This window comes from Limanda limanda, chromosome 19 (assembly GCF_963576545.1).
Source record: "Limanda limanda chromosome 19, fLimLim1.1, whole genome shotgun sequence".
In the NCBI taxonomy this organism is placed as follows: Eukaryota; Metazoa; Chordata; class Actinopteri; order Pleuronectiformes; family Pleuronectidae; genus Limanda; species Limanda limanda.
In genome coordinates this window covers 3905213-3925441 of record NC_083654.1, presented here as the reverse complement: position 1 = coordinate 3925441, position 20229 = coordinate 3905213, and the positions used below count along the sequence as shown (strand labels likewise).

General features: G+C 40.2%; 1 protein-coding gene across 1 annotated transcript; it reads left to right on the top strand.

Moving 5' to 3' along the window:
* Positions 1-3819: 3819 nt before the first annotated feature.
* Positions 3820-15554, top strand: oprd1a (opioid receptor, delta 1a). Its single transcript, XM_061093088.1, has 3 exons — positions 3820-4067; positions 12763-13118; positions 15025-15554. Exons 1-3 carry the CDS (start codon positions 3820-3822, stop codon positions 15552-15554), a joined length of 1134 nt encoding a protein of 377 aa, XP_060949071.1.
* The last annotated feature ends 4675 nt before the right edge of the window (positions 15555-20229 follow it).

Genomic DNA, 20229 nt, shown 5'->3' with positions numbered 1-20229 from the left:
TTGTGTGACTTTTTTACTGATTGGAATTGATTCCTATTGAATAACTGAGACATTTGGTGCAGCTGGATTGCAATTAAGGGGACTGTTAGGCCAATTTGCAGAGGTATGTTCTACTGATTGGCATTCCGGTCTGTTTGTTAACTAAATTATGCAAAAACTTCGGTTTACCTCTAAACTTGGTGTTTTGCCCGATTAATTCATGGATCTTGTATGGGACTGAATGTGTTTGAAATTTGTTGCAGATCAAAATAAAAATCTGGATCCAGTGAATTAAAATGTGGTTTTATAAGGGGACTGTTGGACCTTGGCAGAGGGATGTGTGCCGCTGAGAACCATTATAGTTATTCAACAGTTTTTTCTTTTGAGTTTTTTCCCCTAAATTCATGACCTCCCTCAATACGCTTATTCAAATTTCCTCGGCTCCAGCTTGGAACTTTCAATCATCAGATGCATTGTTGCTGTACAGATTTCCTGTGCTCCCTTCCGTCTGCCTCCTCATGCTAAGATTGCTTATGTGCACTCACCAAAGCTGTTCTCAGATTTCCGCTTTTGCTCTTGGCTTTTAGTGAAATAAATGAATAGCAAATACAATGCCAGGTGCACGGTGAGCAATGAAATCATCATATCAATCCAAAATTCTGGTGCTCCTTTCAGGAAAATAAATAAATGAAAAATAAAAAATAATGTTACTTTGAATTTTGAATATATTAAAATGTCACTAAATCGGTTTCTGTAGCTCAGTTAGCTCCCACTATATATCAGGGTAAACATTTTCATCAAGAGATGCCATTTATTTGGGTTTTTGCTTTTAGTGAAAATAAAAGTCACTTATTCACAGAGAAAATAAATAAAAAGGCCACAGAGGAAGGATCCTCTCATCATGGTAACAGCTCAATTTTCAAATAGTACAAACTGTACATATATCCTAAAACGCAGAGACAACGTACCCTTAAGCTTGACTCACACAGCTTATTCACTTTGAATGGGAGGACATCATAAAAAGCTGACCTGCATAATGGTTCAATTGAGTCCCGTGGCTTACACAAACTGCAGAAGTGGAGCAGATGCTAATTTGTACCATAGGTATAAAAAGACAGATGACATAACCACTCCCCAAAAGTGAAACCTAAGTGTCTCAGTCTCCCCCTGGGGGCTGGTTAAAATGTATCTCATTAATCCTACCTCCTTCATGTTAGAGCAAGGGTCATAAACCAAACTGAGTAGTCAAAGTAAGTACACAATAATTTTTCTCAGAGACAGTTTCAATCATTTTAGGTAGTTCTCATCACACTGATGTAAATACAAGTACTCACTGTTCTGGTAAATTTGGTTTTCGCAACTTATTTGATGTTCTAAAAACATGGTAAAACATCTTGATTGACAGCTGCGACGGACTCGTCATTGGTCAAGCTTGTGTATCCACGGAACCCCAAGACCAGGGAACCATCCTATGATCTGCACCACACAGACTTTCCAATGATGTCCTTGGTGCAATATGACATTATTGGTATCCGGCATACTTGGGCATCCCACCTTGGATAGTGGGAGGAATTGGGGGGGAAATTGTGCATCTTTACATACAGTCTGTGCTCATCTGTCCAGATACAGAGTTTGACTGTTTTCATAATCCTCCTGATTGAGGCAGAGCAGACAAGAGTCGCCAGTGAACAAGGGAAATACCCTCATTAGCACAAACACACACACACACACACACACACACACACACACACACACACACACACACACACACACACACACACACACACACACACACACACACAATTTTATAATAGAACACATTAATCAAATTAACTTTTATGCACCAACCAGTTGTAGCATTCTTAATTTCATTTCACTCTGTACAGAACCATGACAATAAAGGCTTTATATTCTATTAAAATGTGATGATATGTCAGTGTTTACAACTTGTGTTTCCTGCCATCACTGTCTCTGACCATATACAATATACATCAATTTGACAACTTCATGACAACTGGACAAACTCCATCAAGTGATATGATGCAAACAGCTATATGGACTCTGCTGTGGTTAGATTGTGTTCTCAGCTTTTAAACTCTGTATATGTTATGTTATATAAGCTTTTGCTGTGGCATTTGTAAGTTAAGTGGAAAACTAATTTCTCTGTTGCTGATTGTTCTGTCAAGAGGTAGCCTACTGCTGAGTTTGGTTTTCACCCGGTGGCAGACATTAGAGAAACCGTCTCTCTCTCATTCGCCTTCATAAATTACTTCAGTGGGGCCTTTATTGATTTAGACTTGTTTGTCTGTTGGCAGAAGCTGGGTTGATTATTTCCACAGCTTGTAAGCAGACACAACAGCTTAACTTGAACCATTCTGTTGTGTTTGCTTCAAATTTGATGCAGTTTGAATTTGAGATGTAAAACGTATTTTTTGCTCACTGAATACAAAGTAAATATATTTTTCTTTAAATGAAAAAAAAAACCTGTATATCTGTGGTGTTCTGGGAATTATAGATGGAGATCAATGTTGCCAAACTAACATAAATAACAAAATATCAACTGAACAAACATTAAAGCACTATCAATAATAATACAATCAATACACCAAAGGCATCATACTATAATTCATTTGTTATATTAACATTTCCCTGCCCGATAAAAAAGTAATCTGTGTCTTTTAATTTATGCAAAGACAGATCAAATTCGACCAATGAATACAGAACGGCTCTTGCAGCAGACGCAAAGCGGCACGAAGCGCAACGCAAGTGCGTCGAGCAAAGCGCGCTACAGAAACAACTTTCCCAGTTTAAGACCGACGCAGTTTTGATTTCCACGTTGTTTACATACTAAATGCACTTGTTTCGATCTGAGCACCCTTTGGTGTGGTGGTCTTGATGAGGTATGGTCTGCATGGCGCATTGTCGCGCATTAGTCCAGGCAGGGAAACTGATTGCGCTTTCAAACAGCAAAGTGGTCGGACGTCAGCAGGATTCCCCTGTCATGGCACATGATCAACATAGTAAAGGCGAGTGCTTGACGCACAACACACAGAGCATCATGTTGTGTCGTTCACTTTGCGCATGTGGATCCAATAACTCTACAGAGAAGCTTCCCTACTTGGCAAAGTATAAACACATTGCTTTTAAAGGGGATGAGGGGTGGAATTTGTATTGGTTTATTGCATGTCACTTAAAACATTAATGATATATTAAGAGACTAAGAAGATTGTAACCAGTTTCAACCATGCACCTGCTTTCAGATATCATCTGCCTTGAGGTTCACCACACCTGGAGACCAAAGGAATACGTAGATGTATCCATTCATAGAAGTGTGAATTGTCTTTTCCTGTACCGATGCTTGTGATTGGTTGATACTCTTCAAACCTATTTTGTTCTAAAGATAAGAAATACCAACGTGATTGAATAATATGATTGTATCAGATACTCACTGTAAGTTCAGGCAGGGCGCAGCCATCATCTGGCCATTCCCTGAGTGTTGACACCAAAGGAAATGCGCGTCTTTGACGCCGGCGCAAAAGAGCCCCCTGGGCTGTGAGGAGGGGATCAGAGAGAGTATAAGAAGTGTGCACACAGCCAGAGCGCACACGCGCGCGCACACACGCTCACCCATATGCAGCCGACCCTGGCTGAGGTACCACTCTCTCCTCCTCCTTCTCCTCCACCATCTGGATCAGTATCCTCAACTCTTTTTCATATAGACCTCTCTGATTCTCCACACTGTCTTTGGAAACTCGGACACACTTTGCTCCACCGGACAACTCCACGTATACATCCTGATTGTGTGAGCAAGTTCTCCGCGCCACGGCCGCAGCAGACAGCATGGAGCCCTACACGGTCCCCGGAGCTGAGATCTCCCTGTCCGACCTCTACTCTGTCATCCCCTTCAATGTCACCTTCCAGGACGAGGGCTTTTTGGGCGACGAGCGGCTGCAGAACTACACGGAGCGGCAGAGCCCGGTGCGGAGCGCCGGGGGGATGATCATAGCCATATCCATCACGGCGCTCTACTCAGTCATTTGCGTGGTGGGACTCCTGGGCAACATCCTCGTCATGTACGGGGTGGTCAGGTAAACACTGTTTGTATCACAGTCTTTGGGTTTGAGCGTGACACCTGCGTCAAAGTGATCTTTTTTGAATGATCAAATGAAAATTGATCATTCAAAAAAGAGCTGCACAGCTCAAAATTAAATGGTAAACCGCGCTCCTGATGTTTGCACGGTGAGATTATTATAATAGCCTTATGAAAACCCTAAATTAATGGCCCATGACCGAAACATTTTAATCCAAAACATGAATCTTAATTTTGTTTTGAATCTATTTCTCTCATTTTTATAATAGTACTGAAAGCAGCCCAAACAAATGGCTTCTAATTCATCGAAAGGTTTGAAAGATGAAATTAACTTCAACTCTTTCTAGACAACGAACATACATATAGAATTATAATGTGTAGCTTTGCTTAGAAATCTGTACAAATGAACAGAACCTGGTAGAATGGATATTTCACCCGAAATCTTTCAAAATAAAATCCCTAAAATCTCTCTCTCTCTCTCTCTCTCTCTCTCTCTCTCTCTCTCTCTCTCTCTCTCTCTCTCTCTCTCTCTCTCAATTAATTAATTGTCCCTGCTTGTATTGCTGGCAAATCTATTTGTGTGCATGTCCCAAACAAGAGACCCAGGGTTCCCTGCAGATGGAATGGAATTGTTTTTTGAATTATTCCTGCATCAAGCGACAACGTGTGCACGTTTTATGCAGAAGGAGGTTGGTCCAACCTTCCATCTCCGTCTCTCAATTCAGTCTGACTCGATTGACTCACGTGTTCGTTTTGAAATTAAATGTCTTATCTTTTGACTTAAATTTTAATGGAAAGTAGCGATGGTGGTTTTAAACTCTTGAAATGTGGTCTGTGTTGACCAATAGAGTTTTCTGGTGTAAATGGATTTTGTTCATTAGTGGATGTTTTCAGAATCATTTCTTATCCAAGGTTACAGTTGCCCTTCCACATTCAGCTCAAAAACCAATATAATAAAGCCTTTAACCACTTTCCCACTAGATACAAGCATCCTGTCATTTTCCAAGACGCCCCCCAGGCCTAACCTGTAAGCTTGTCAAAAATAAAACAGCTTATATATTTCCCATCAGCTCTGCTTGTTGTCTATCATCGCGGCAATTACCTGCTAATCTCAAACATTCCCTGTACTTGTTCCTCCAATATCACCTGAAGCATTAATAACTGCAGCCAGGCCAAAGAATTAAACAATCAGCTAGAATTAACCTTGGTTTTTTTTTCCAATATATACAGTGCTATGAGTAACAAGGGAGTACAAGGCAGAGGGAAAAAAGAAAGGCAAAGTAGCCTACAGGGGATGCTTTTGAGGCTAAGCTTTAGATGCTGAAACAAGAAAGTCTTCCCATTATTTCCTTTCAAGAAGTCGGAGTGAAATTAGTGGGCAGGCCAAGACACATGAGACAAGGAAGAGAAGAGGGAGTGATAGAGGTAAAAGGGAGACAAAAAGGGGATTGACAGGAGCTTGGGAAAAGGCAGTGAATCAAACAGAGCACAACACTTCGCCTGGTATCTGTGTTCCGTGTGAATGAGAGGACTCTTCAGTGATGCCAGACAGAGGCAGAGGGAAGCTGAACACATTACCCATCCTGGTCAGAATGTATTATCTGCAGTGGAACAGCTGCTCAGTTTAGACAGCGAGTTTAGACCACAAACGTGTGATACAGATTAAAACAACTGACTTGCAAATGCTAAAATCATTCGTCTTCCTGTAGTTTGATGTGCTTTGGTGCACACTGTTGATTTGTTCACTTGAAAACTAAAGTGGCTTCACGGGATTTAGTCTACACTAACAACAATAAACAATAAATCATAACGTCTGAGGCATAGTAACAAATATGCAGCTAAAAGTTTCAATCCTCAAGACTTTGACTGTAGTGACACCTGTTGATACTGGTGTTTGGAGCAAGTTAGGGTTGATACATCAGATGTGACTTTTAAGTGCACGTTCCACCTGCTAATATGGCAGGGGTGGAGTCAATAACCTATACTTCAGCCAGCCACCAGGGAGTGATGGAGATGGATTGATTATTTCATCAGCTTTTTCAGTTGTAGTTGGTGGTGACTGGTGGTGCACTGGATTATATTATTCAGGGTTTGGATAAGATCACGTTTTCTAGGTTTGCATCAGATTATTTTTTGGATCAGCATTTTCACAAAAAAAAAGACACTTCGCTGGGTTTTGCTTCGTTGATTCCTATAGAGTTGTCTGCCACGCTATTTGCCTCATGCTCCCTCAGTCACACGTGCTCGTGCTATCGTCCATAACGTTTTTACCATTGAAACAGTCAGACCTCATAGTTTCCGCTGCAGCTGGGTTCTTATCCGCGAGTGGTATTTACTGGAGTTCTCTGTTCTTGGGCTCTGTTGCACATGAGAGCAGACTGTGTGCACCCATGTTACTGTCACAGACTGCATCAATAATGTAGGAAACAGTGGCCTTGTCCTTTCATCAGTATATTTAATTGGGAAGCCGAAAATGCTCCAGTGATTAAATGCTGGGGGAGGCTTCTCTTCTTACTGATTTTACCAGTTGGTGGATTACATTTTATGCTATTATTAGTTTAAAAACAGCAACAGTAAAACGGTATATAATATGTAAACTTTGCAATTAATCAGAACTCTGTGGGTTGTTCACGGGTCAACTGTGGTCTGTTGCACAAATAACCAAAGCTTCCCTGTTGCTGTTTCCTACCCATGGTCTAATTAGAGCATCAAACAAGCTCCCTACATCTTAGTTAGTACTAAACGTTAGTCTAAATCATCCAGCCAATCAGAATGGAGAATTCTTGGTTCAAGATCTCAAAATGGTACCTTTGTCAAAACATTCAACTCAAGGTTCATCATAAAGCTTTCTTGTCGGATCCTTCCACCACATCTAATGGTCTGCCTCATAAATGAGCACTGTTATGGGCCTGAGGTTTTATAACAAGGAAATCTGCTGTACTGGGGTGCAAAATGAGATAATGGACATAAGCAGCATCAAGATTATTACAGACTGATTGATTCATCAACATTAATTATCAATCTATTCCAAAATATAGCTTATATTATAATATAATTGTGTGCCTCTATTATATTGTTCTACAAAAGTAGACAGTTGACCAGAAATAAGCCAGCGACACAGGTCGGATGAAGCGGGATTGGAATTTTATCGTTCCAGTTGAAGTATTGTGTAGATTTGTTGCTTTCCTTAATCTGAGTCGACAGCAATCGGAAAATTCTGTACTCCCCAAATGAAACGAGTAATGTGAAGAATAGGGTTTTTTTGCATTGTGACAGGCGAATTTCACTATTATTAAAGGAGAAAATATGTTTAAAAAAAAAAGTAATTGTAAAGCTTTAAATAGTTTGTAGTCTGTCCAATAAAAAAAGCAAATAATCCCACCTCAGAAGCTGAAACAAGACTGTCTTTGGTGATTTGTGTTGATAAATGGCTACACAGATTAATCAAAGACCAGAATTGATTATGTTTTAGCTCATTACAACAACCCATTAGAAAGCATCCTGCTTTGATTTATTTTCCTGCCAAATCAGGCAGTATATAAATAGAGCAAAGGTTATAAATTTTGGATATTTCCCTCCACTTAGATTCTCGGGTACTCGAGACACTCAGATGCACACAAACCCCATTCATAGCAGCGTCTGCATGGATGCTCACGCCAATATGGTTTGGGCACCCGGTTACACAGAGGGCTCTCAGTCTGATTGCTGATGGAGAGGCTGACACAGACCCCTCTGGAGATGGTCCACTCTGTCATGCAGGAGAGGTCAGCATCACACGGCTCCACTTATTTCCCAGCAATCCCCTAGCTCGCCTCCCATTCCTCGCATCACATCTATTAGATAGGAACTGGCAATTTATTGTCAAGTGGCCCCCATTTGAAATCAATTTGATGCACAGCTATAGGGATGGATTAGTTTGTATGAAAGTGGACATTTAAATGATCTGCTGCTTGTGAGTCAGGCAAGGCAGCAGATCCTGGACATCGACTCTATGCGGGACTACAGTGGTTATATAGTAACAAAAACAAAAGCTGAAGGCTAAAGCATGAGTTAAAAAGCTTCTGAGCGTCTGGAGTGGAAATTTGATCAAAGTTGCGTGTATCTATGTGTGTATGTCAACATGCCCACAGCGTCTTCACTGTTTGTCTTCGATCTCGCCCAAGCAGCATGTTTGTCTTTGTGTGTGAGACCATCAACCCTGGAAACAGGGAAGGCGAGCTTCACTTTTATACGAGCACGGACAGGATTGATGGGGTCAGATCATGTAGTGTAACAGCAGTCGGCATAGAGGGATCAGGACTGATCTAAATGCAAATGCTAAAGTGAATGTGAATATATTATATTATATATCTTCTTTCTGTTTGTCTTTGACTTGCTGAATTTGTTTTCAAGCTTACTTTTCGGCTCTTGTTACATATATTCACTCTCAGAAAAATTTATACATTTTTTGAAACTGATTAAGTCTATCACTTAATTCCATTGTGACTTTGTAAAACGTTGGGTTGCTGACGATGTGTTGCTTGCTGACCGACAGAATCTAACAGGTTTGGCATGGTATGTCTATGAACTATTACTCAGCTTTAACCAGTTACTTTTGTCAGGCTCCATAATGCTCAACGTTAGATATTTATATGGATATAGACAGAGCCTTTAATCTATACCATGGCTGTACTTTCATGTTGTGGAATAAAATAAATGATATTTGAGATTTACAGTATTTGTGACATTTTTTTGTGTAAACTGTCCAGCCTGCAGAAGTGGAGCCATCACATATCTCTTGGGGTGCTCAGGTGGACTGGATAAAGGCTTGGTTATTTTAATAATAATTGTATTAGTACAATTACAAGCAACAACGGGCTTAGAAACAACATATTTCTATCCTGTATTACTGACAATTTCGCCTTAATGCCCGAGTAGGCGTAGGTTATTTGCTGTTATGGAGTCTGCTAATATCAAGCAATGAGCAGTTGCCAGCGCAACTCAGACTCCAATAGAAACTCCACACCAGTCAAACTACAGTCTCACATATTCAGGCTTATCTCCACACTATTGTTTCAATGCATGTGCCAGACTGATGAGTTGAATAGCCTCTCGTCTCAGGTACAGATTAAAGTCAAGCTAATGTACTGTATATGTGTAAAAACAGTGTAATTTTAGTTACCTAATCCATCAACATGATGCAGGTCAATCTCATTTTGGCTGATGCACAGGATGCTTGCTTGCTCATATAGTGCAAGTAACACTATCACCAGGATGACTGGAGTTCAACTTACGTCCACCAGTGGCATTAAAGACAAGGTTTTTCTGTATTATATTTCCATTCTGTAGAACCGTTGAAACAAAGTTTCAACCATGAAACAGCCTTTTGAAGGTCCATTCCACAGTAAGGTTAAATACAAAAATTGCTCCACACTAAGATGGCCACACAAATACCAACCCAGTCTCATCAGAAAACGGGGATGCTCTGCTTTTCACTGTGTTTTTAAAGTTTCAGGACTTGACATGGATAACCTCACTTGCAACTCTTGCTGGTGGGTGGGTGGGTGGTGACATAGTGCCGAGCTGGGGGCATTTGATTAATGACCAACTGAATGGACTCTGATCAATGGCACTCCATCTTGGTGAACAGGCAGAAATCGTTCACATGTTCTTGCCTCCAGAGAGCAGAGGTGAGGTTGGTCAATACTGTCTTCTGTCAGTGGAGGCTGTCTGTTTGTTTAGACATGAAGGCCAGGGAGCACTCTGTCACATGGGAGTTTGCAGCCTTCCTTTCCTTTTAACCCGATGCAAGTAAAGCTCCACGGTCCACATTAACCCTTGTTTACTCAAGGGAGGTTGGAAGTGGAAGCTTTGCCATGGAGCTGGATGTGCTATGTGCCGGGCCGCCCTATCAGCTTGGATTAGGCAGAGTGGAAAGCGATGTCTTTTGAATCACGATTCACTTGTGAACGTGACTCGGATCATAAACACAATCCTCTCGCTGTGTTGAAAGGCGAGCTTTAGGTGCTCAATCAATGGCTTCAAACAGATTGAGATACAAAACTGAACAAGAACAGTCTTTGTTCTGCGTATGAGGCTATAAAGCAGCTTTGATATTGTCTGATGCCATTTAATGTCCAAGACTTTCTGAGCAAACCCTATTTTTTTATGTTTTCCAGGGGTTCCAAGCTTTGCATTAATATAGTACCTTACATAACGATCAAAAGCTCAGTTCTGTCTTTTGTTGTAAGTGGAACCCTAATACAGGCGTCGGATCAGGATGATCAAACATGCAAGGGAATGTTCAGAAGCATCTGTCTGCTGCTGACTTTACTGTTTTACTGATTCTTCTTGTCTTCAAAATAGAGCTGACTACATCCTCCACCATTGAGGTGTATTCTAAATCTACATAAAATACCGCTTACTCAGTACATCATAACATCAGACGTCCGTTCTGAATAAACATCCTTAACTCTGCTTAGAAATTGTAGAGAAATTATTCTCCAGAACTTTTCTGAGAATCATGAGACCATTGATGAGCAGTTAATATCCTGTTGGCTTAATTAGTTTTGTCATCATAGTGGCTCTAAAAATAAATATTAACCATTTAACCCAAGTTTTTGATGTGTTAAATCACATGTTAAAGGTAGGGGTGGTAAGTTGTTCCTGAAACGCATCTTATCTTACTTGTTGAAATCCTGTTTACATCCCAATGGCCATCAATAAATAAAGAGACTAATTATTCAACAGACACCCTACCCATGTTCCCACTGCAATGACCTGAGTGCTAAGCCGGAGAGACATACCCTTATAAAGAAGCGATGATAGAATCATTAAAGTAAATTAGCGTGCTCTTTTAAAATGCAGCCTACTTTTGATAGCTTTTCCAGGCTCATCAACTCTAGCTTTAAGAGGAAAAACAGGAAGGATGCCACAATAGTGTCATGAAGTGCTGAGTCAGTTTCCCTGAGAGACTACAGTGTGTGACACCATCAGTCCCTTGAAATGATTGTGTTTTCATGAAAAGCTTATGTTGAAATTGTGACACAGTGCAATGAAAACAGTTTCAGCAAAGAAATAATGGCCTACATAAAACATGTTGCTCCACTGACGAGATTTGTCCTATTATAACTGTTACAATTTGCATGGAGTGACAACAAGACTGTAACTCTTACTGGGAGGAATGAAGCTAACATAATTATCCCACTGAGGTCATGTCTTCACTCTGTTATGTTTGACTGATACCATCTCATTACACACTCACCAGTGATACCTAGTCTGATAATGCTGTATATTCAACATTTTCTTGAGCAGAATTTCTGTAAATCTTGTGAAATCAGTGACAGAGAGACACGTAAATACACCTGCCAAAGAACTCAAAAGTGCCTGTTGTTCTTGCTATGGTGTCTACACCTTCACATATAGCCATGATAAAACACATTGTGTGTCATGTCCCTATCTGTGCCTGTATTTCAGGGTGTTCATGAGAGCAAGCTACATGCATAATCTTTGACTGAGCCCCCTGACATATGTGACCCCTTCTTCCCATCCTCTAGCTGCCTGGTTCGATTGATCACTGTTGATGTGGTCGATCGTTGGGTAATTTATTATTATAAGTGTCTGAGTTTAACATACTGTGTTGACTCAACCGAAATACAGCAGATCTGGTCTCATTTTTACTGTGTGAAAGGATGAGTTAAATGATTACAAGTGACTCCGTGGAGTCTGCGTTTTCAGTGTTTGGTTAAAACTGAAGCCCCCTGCTTCCAAAAAATGCTGCCCCTTCCCATTACTATTACAACCTACGACCTCATCTCATTTCCTATAGAGCCCCCGTCTTTTTCTCTTTTTTCCATTAAAATGTCAGATGCATTAATAATTGTAGAATGTGCTGTCCTTTTTAATTCAACCCATTATCTATCATTGATTTACAATGTAGATGGAAATAATAAGTATTTGCAATTCTATATGGTATAATATACAGTGTGTATGATGCACTGTAAAATGCAGTGTACAATATATGGTATATTATAGCTTCTGGTCCCTCATGTTTGCCCTTTGTGCCTCTGGCGGTGTTCAGGGAATGTGAATTGGATTGGATTTGGATGTCCCAATTTATCCCCCAGAAAATCAGCTGAGATTTATATACTGGATAGAAAAAGCCGACATGGTTTTTGATGATGGATTCCAGATTGAAAATAAGCCTCACACTCCAGAGGAGAATTTCCTACCCCAAAAATAGATATATACCAAATAATACAGGTGTGCTGTGACCATAAGTTAATTCTCTTTCTTTCAATTTAAAAAAAAAATCTCTCAATTTCTCACACAAAAAAACAAATGCACTGCTGTCCCATAATGAATGCAACAATCCAGCACATACAATATATATGAATTTGATAGCAGTAGTATTTTCTTTTCACAGCTCTCTGGTTCTTTCCCTGTAAATAAGCTGCTTGCTCAGAGGCCAACCAATTGTAACCATTATCTCAAATCACTAATTTTCCAAAAATCTAAGCTGTGATGAATTAGCATATTACTGTGCATTCACAACTCTGCACTACACATTTATAGCACAAGGGACATAACTCTTCATCTTAGCCCTACTTTCAAATCCCCACATCCCATAACAGAGACTTTCATACCCAGCTGCTCTCATTACCACAGCTCCTTATTGTTAATGCTTTTTTCCTCTGCTCTGCGATCACAATTAGGTACACCAAGATGAAGACGGCCACAAACATCTACATCTTCAACCTGGCTCTCGCCGATGCCTTGGCCACCAGCACGCTGCCTTTCCAAAGTGCCAAATACCTCATGAACAATTGGCCGTTTGGGGAAGTCCTGTGCAAGGTTATAATTGCCATTGATTATTACAACATGTTCACAAGTATCTTCACCCTCACCATGATGAGCGTGGACCGCTACATTGCTGTGTGCCACCCCGTCAGGGCGCTGGAGTTTCGTACGGCAGTCAAGGCCAAGCTGATCAACGTGCTCATCTGGGTGCTGTCATCGGCGATTGGGGTTCCCATTATGATCATGGCTGTGACCAAAGTGGCAGACAATGGTGAGACTGTATTTTCTTAGACTGTCTTTTTAAAAATCTTGTATTTCTTTTATTCAGCCGTGAGTGAGAGCTGATTCTATATGGCTCAAACATGTGCTGGAAAAAGGATGTAATTAACAGTTGAGAAGATCCTTAAGACATCTATGAAACGGTATATGGCACACAAAGGAAAAGCAAGAACAACCATGATTATGAATCCACTCTCACTCATGGTCCCAAAATTATCTATTGTGGATAATTTGGTCCATAGCTCAGAATCAAAATCTGGATGTTAAACTAATACAAGTGTCCATCTGCCAGAGGCTGATCAACTGAAAAAACAAATTTAAATACTATTTTGTTCCTGCTCCTGAGATCCATCGTCCGTCCCTAATCAATGGTCCTTCACTAGACAAATACCATATAATTATATTATATGAATGAATTGAAGCTAGGTGCTTCCAGCAAGGAGGTTATGCTTTTGTCTGTGTTCCTTAGTTTGTCTGTAAGTTAGCAGGATTGTCAGTAATGCTTGGGTGACTGATATGTTTGAGTTTGTACAATGTCGTGCTGAACCAAATCAAAATCCAGTTCTAGTGAATTTAAGTGTTGTTTCCTGAGGCGACTGTTGGTCCTTGGCGGAGGTATTTACTGTCTCAATGCCCCTCTTGTAATTTTTCATTTCGCCGGTCTCCAGTGCTTTACTCAACAATGTAGCAACAGCCTGACTGCACTAGCGTAAATGTGACTCAGTTTAATGTAGCTTTTGTTGTTCGAAGTGTGTCTCAGCTGGTGTTAGAGATAAGTACCAACAAATCATGCTGCAGCCTTAAAGAAGTGGATTTATCTTTAGAGGTAGTCATGTGACTTTACTCAGCCGTAGATCAGTTTGTAGTATAATAGTTACAGATAAGGAAGACAGGTGGGATAAGAGCTACACAAATCCCAGACCTGAGAGAGCAAGATTGTCCCCAACCTAACTAAATGTCTTCTCAGGTTGGTCACCAATTCGTTGGATAAGATGATTGATTGGTCAGATGGATATTCAGAAATTATGACAATGTGCTACCACTTCTTCAGACTCTCTTAGGGGTTAATGCTTAATGCCAAATTCAGCTGGACAGTGTCCCTGGCACCAAAACCAGTATCATCACATCTCTTGTGTAGCGCTACAGTGTATGTAGTGGACGTTGAGAGAAAGTCAAAGAGTTGTGAAAAGTAGTAAATACATTCAACCAGGAGGTGTACTAGTGATGCAACGTGAGGAGAGGTAGACCTAATTCACCAATGTGTATGTTCAGTCACATTTGGCGAGTGCACTTACATGGGACTCTGTTTGTCACAAAATGAATCTTGAGAGGAGGGAAACCTTGTGCAAGGAACTGATCCAAAAGCCTGAACAATATTCCTGGATATTGTGTTCATATAGGATAAACTACACAATTTACATCCAGTGCCATTGTTCAGAGCCAGTAGAAGACAGTGTGCCGTTTATGGAGCAAAGTGATATATAACTCTTAGATCACACAAGTGGGCACTCCTGACCAAACAGAGAACTTGAGAAAAACCATTCCTTCCAAATGGCTTGATTAATGAAACTGACATCAGGCGGTGATTTGCCAGGCAAAATTAAAGTTAGGGACATTACTTGCTTTGGAGTTTTATCCCTTATACACTGCTTTTCCACTTAGTATATAATTATCTTAGTTACTTTGGCATACCATGAATACCTCCCATGCAGGAAAGACCATGGTTCCCTAAAAACATTATCTTGTCTCCAGTTATTGCCAACTTCTCAGTTGAAGATTTTCAAATTAGACAATGTAAAGAGTCATTCTTTTCTAGCATTCCACAACTATGCCTTTCCCATAGTTTCTTGGCATTAATAGTGTAACCCTACATCAACTAATTCTGCCATCTTTTCCAGGTAAAACCATGTGCATGCTGAAGTTCCCTGACCCGGATTGGTATTGGGACACAGTGACTAAGATCTGCGTCTTCATCTTTGCTTTTGTGGTACCTGTAATGGTCATCACCATATGCTATGGCCTGATGATCCTTCGTCTGAAGAGCGTTCGCCTGCTTTCAGGCTCAAAAGAGAAAGACCGCAGCATGCGCCGCATCACCCGCATGGTGCTGGTGATTGTGGCTGCTTTTATTATCTGCTGGACCCCCATACACATCTTCATCATCGTGAAGACCATGGTGGAGATAGAAACGAGGAACCCCCTTGTGATAGCCAGTTGGCACCTGTGCATCGCTTTGGGCTACACCAACAGCAGCCTCAACCCTGTCCTCTATGCATTTTTGGATGAAAATTTCAAGCGATGCTTCAGAGATTTCTGTCTCCCCTGTCGCACCCATGTGGAGCAGAACAGTGTGAATAGAGGCCGCAACACCACCAGGGAGCCTGTGTCTGTCTGTGCTCCAACAGAAGCAGTGAAAAAGCCAGCATGACTAGGCATGGACTGGGTCCCTCATGGCTCTCGCTCAAGGAGGATCCAACAAGATCTGCAATCGGAGGAAACTCAGATCTCCACCACAGAGTTTTGAAATATCTCCACAAGAATAATACAAAGCTGTAAAAATACAGTCAAACTACGTATCGTTTCCAGTTTGGCTGACACACTGGAGAGTCAGAGGAACAGCTAAAGTTATTGGAAAATTAGTTTCACTCTGATCTTACACCTGCAGGTTTCTGCCTTGTCAAGCAACAAATGCATCAGCAGACACCACCCATCAAAGAGCATTGTACTGAATCAGACAGGCTCTGTCAAGATGAATCTTGTGCAACAGTATAAAACATTGGCCTTTTGAAGTCAGACTTTGTTATTCCTTTTAAGAAACACTTGCCTGTACATTCAAAGAAACAAATGAGATAGTTGTGATGGAGTACTTTGAAGGAAACTACACATCAGAACAAAAATATTATAGAGGTTAGTATTACTTTAGTTTTTTCTCTTTAGCCAAGGGATGGGGAACCTTTCTGATCAAGAGCCATTTAACTTTTATAAAATTCCTAAGGCCATACTAAATTATTGAACACATATCACACTAACCTCTGTAATATAATGGCCGAAGCTGCTTCTCTTTGTCAATCATCTGATTTCAAATGGTATTGATGATGCTTTCGCCTGCTGGATTTAGGCAAAACAACTTGCTCAAAGGCCACAGAGAAAGACTGTCGTGTGCTGCCCTTCTGTTTCTTTCAATATCCTAGGCCATATCAGTAATTCACCCTTTAGAAAAATGTGACTTTGCCAGGTTGAGCAGTAACATTAGCTAAACTTGCCTGTGTAGCATTGTCTCTATCAAAATGTGGTCTTGTGAAAGCTGTTCTTCGGACACACAATCTTTGCTGAAGACCGTTATCTTCATCCAAGAGCAGCTGTCGTCAAAGATGAGCTACACATGTTACCAGCTGTAAAGTTGCTTGAGATTTGCCTTCTTCGCAAGTTTGCATCATCTTATCTCTTCTTGACATTTGCCATGCTGTTTGTCAGTGATGACACATACTAGAACATGTGTGTTTTGTTACTCTGACAGTGAGCTGACAGGCATACAGCCAGAAGGGACCACCCTGAAGGACATGAAGAAATTGCTGTCATGAATTGTTTTTGTATTTCGGAGTTCCTATTTCGTACTGATGAGATGCCTTGCTGGCCGGATCAAACTGTCTTGCAGACTGTATATAACCTGTTGGCTGAAGGTTCCCCATTCCTGCGTTAGACTGATGTAAATGTCTGCAACCATCAACTGTGTTGAAAGTGAGATTAGGAGCTTTCATGGAGGGTGTCGGTCCCAAAGAGAGCCTCCAAGCAGAATCACTGCAGAATGATAAAAACCTGCCACTGAAGAATCCTGTCGGCGCCAGCAACAGTTGACTTCTTATTGGATTCGGTGTTACATCAAATATAGTCATAGAGCCTCGACTGAGAGCAGCTCCATCAAAGTGCTGATAAAGATGACTGTCCTAATGTCAGCAAAAAAACTGTTTCAAGAAGATTATTGCTCTGCAATTTAAATGGATAAAAAGGGCAGTCATCTGTGTCACTGACAATCTTTAGCAGATTGAAGTGATACTGAGTGGCATTAATCAGAGGGGTAAATTATTCTGGGTAATGTATTTACTCCAATGGATCTTCACACCAATCCCTTTATAGGCATCAATCAATAGGTGCTGTGAAGTTAATGAACATTTCATCTTTGCATAACCGATGAGTCAGCAGTATTAGTGCAGAGTTGATTGCTGTTGCTCTCATGTGCAACTATTTTAAAGGCTTAATACAGTTGTGTTGACATGTTAACACATTATGTTAAATATATGTTGACTATAAAGTTGGCATTCTGAAGCATGCTGGAGCAGAAGAAGCACATTCAAACAGAAAATAATCCAAACCAAGGTAAATAATAAAGAAGAATGTGAATTTGTAGATAATATAAAGCTTTTACATTTTAACAATGTGTCTTCAGCCAAAAATAAGTAAAAGATCAACCTGTGATTTTGTGTGCTTTCTTCACACTAGTCTTCATTAATTCAGTGCAGTGCATTTAGCTTATGGAAAAAACAGAGATCTAAAAGGAGGAAGATACAGATTCAACAGTTGCTTGTGGGTTAACTCCAGAGTTACCAAGGACAGGAACACTAAACATTTGATTTTATGTGTACAGCAGGAGATTGGCAATTTTGTAGTGTGATAAATTCCTAAATATTTTTTTTACAATGAAAGTGGTTATTTTAAGAGAACTGTACTGTATATACCCGCTCTCTGCTTAGCTTTAAAAAAAGTGCTGCCTCTTTCAGGTGTAATATCTCTCATTATTTGAATGCTTTCAGAGTAGGATTAAAGGGCAGGAGTGAGTTAAATGGATTTTCTTTAAAATTATCACATGGGGAAGAACAATTTAAAATGTTTTCATCAAATTGTAGGAGCAAAATTAGCCTCGCTGTTGATAATTTGTCATTCTTAAATGTTCAAATTGTTACTGGATACTGAATTTGCTCTGTGTGGTCGATTTCAAAAGGAATATTCAGTAAAATGTCACCATCTTGTTGCATAAAGCGACAATAACTGCGTAGCGGAGGCATCCGAGTGTTACGATCAATGCCGGACGTCCAACTTTGGCTTAATGGCTGCGCAGATTTGCAATCACTCTCTTTCACACCTCATGCCATTCAGTAATGAAACTCTTCTCCTGCAGCTGCCATACCCTCTGACCTTCACTATCATGAAATATGGAGGAGAAAACAGCAGCCAATTAAAATGCAATGTCAAAACATTTCCCAAATTACCCCCTAAAACACATAAATTAGAGTCATTAAGCAGGCGGCAGCAGCACTCCATCAGAAATGATTACTAAAATATTCTGTATAATGAGATTTAATTCATTTAATCAGTCACCAGAACCTTCACCAGAGCTTATTTGTGTGCAGAATATTAATGAGAATTTGACAAGCATTGTACATTTTTAAAAACTGAAAATAACTGATCAAAGAAAAAAACCTGAATTACTTTCCAAGAGAGATATTTTTGTTTATTCTTTAAATTCTCACCTGGTCACTATAGGGTTAAGGTTGTGGCGACTCTAACAGAGGATCTGTCTTTACAAGGCAAACATTGATATGTGAATATGGATAATGTGTATTACATGTAAAACTTGGAAACAGGGTCTGGTTTTTGTCAATTACCCCATGAATGTTTGTGGACACCAGTGTGATTTTTCTGTAGTAACTCATTAAAGCCTTGTTTTATCATGTTCCCTTTAATTAACTTAGCTATTGATGAATGACACTGTGTGGATAAGGTGTGTGGGAGAGATGGGAGGAAAGCGCGTGGGAGGTGAGGTAGTGGAGCGGAGGCTGTTGCTCAGAAATGTTAGAGGAGCTATTGAAGTGTTAATGAAGACTTCATATTACTGATTGCACCTGTAATCTGTCTCCTCTGCTCTCCATATTTTCAGTACTTTGATATTTACCTTGTAATATTGTCATCAAATGTTTTGCCATTTGGTGTATTTGCTAAAAAACTGCTCTACATTGTAAACTCAATACCGAAATCTTGTGTGAATATAAAAATTCGACATTTGTGTAAGAAAAAACACTACAGTGCAGTGTGTAAGGCAATTGTCTGCTGAGGATACTTTACATTATAGTCTGTCTTTTGCTGTGTTAGCTTCTTCATGTGCATTTGTTGTAGAAAGCATTTTAATGTTTAAAGCCTAACTCGGATTGTTGGCAAAAATTCAATAAAATGAAGCAGATAGAAAAATTGCATGAGTTCTCTTTTTAAAAGCTTCTGGTTTGGTCTCCTGGAAACTAGTGCGATCAGGAAAGCATAACATTTTCTTGACAATGATTGGATCATAATGGAGTAATCTATCTTGCAACACCATGATTCAATTGAAAAGTACAGAGTGCTTCAGAGTCCGACGTCGTCGTTGTTCCATGGGATTGCTATGTAAGGGAGATAAACACACCGATGGACCAAGACTGCTTTGAGTGCCTGGGTGTGCTTTCCATCGCTCTCAGAAAATTAAGCATCCAACTCTGCATCTACTCTGCAAATTCAGACCACCATTGTCGCCATGGAGACAGGCAGCACTAGAGAGTGCTCTAGTTTGAAGAGATGAAGAATTTCGATTTTATTACGGAAGTTTACTTCACTACCAGCCACTTATAAATTACCCTGATGCTCTATCAACAACAGCAGAGAAGCCTCCCTGCAGACTAACTGTGACTGAACATTTTACCAACTGAGGGGAAGGCTCATATCCCCAGTGTGATATTCAACCGTTGTTTTATGTATGTATTATAATATGCAGGTTACTGGGCTGCTGCTAGAGTTATTTTATATTCCAAGATCTTGGTAAAAAACCTTGTCTCATTGAAGTCACATGTCATTTATCAGGTCACAAATGGTACATATAGAAAACACATGATAAGCATTCAAGTAACAAAGTCTATTTAAGTTGGCAAATAAAGCCTGATCAATGTCTTTTGTTGGTTTTATGCACACATAACTAGTATAATTGCTTTAGTTTCAGACCAATGAAGTTGTTTTTTTCCTGTCCATTGAACAGCAGTTTGCATCCACACTTGCATCCCCTGTGAGGCTTGTTGTGGCAATTTCTA

Bases quoted from the DNA above. Each gene is read 5' to 3' on its own strand.
- oprd1a (XM_061093088.1), top strand. From the start codon at position 3,820: ATGGAGCCCTACACGGTCCCCGGAGCTGAGATCTCCCTGTCCGACCTC. The intron at 4,068-12,762 runs GTAAACACTGTT...GATCACAATTAG, and splicing joins GTCATGTACGGGGTGGTCAG to GTACACCAAGATGAAGACGG. The intron at 13,119-15,024 runs GTGAGACTGTAT...CATCTTTTCCAG, and splicing joins GACCAAAGTGGCAGACAATG to GTAAAACCATGTGCATGCTG.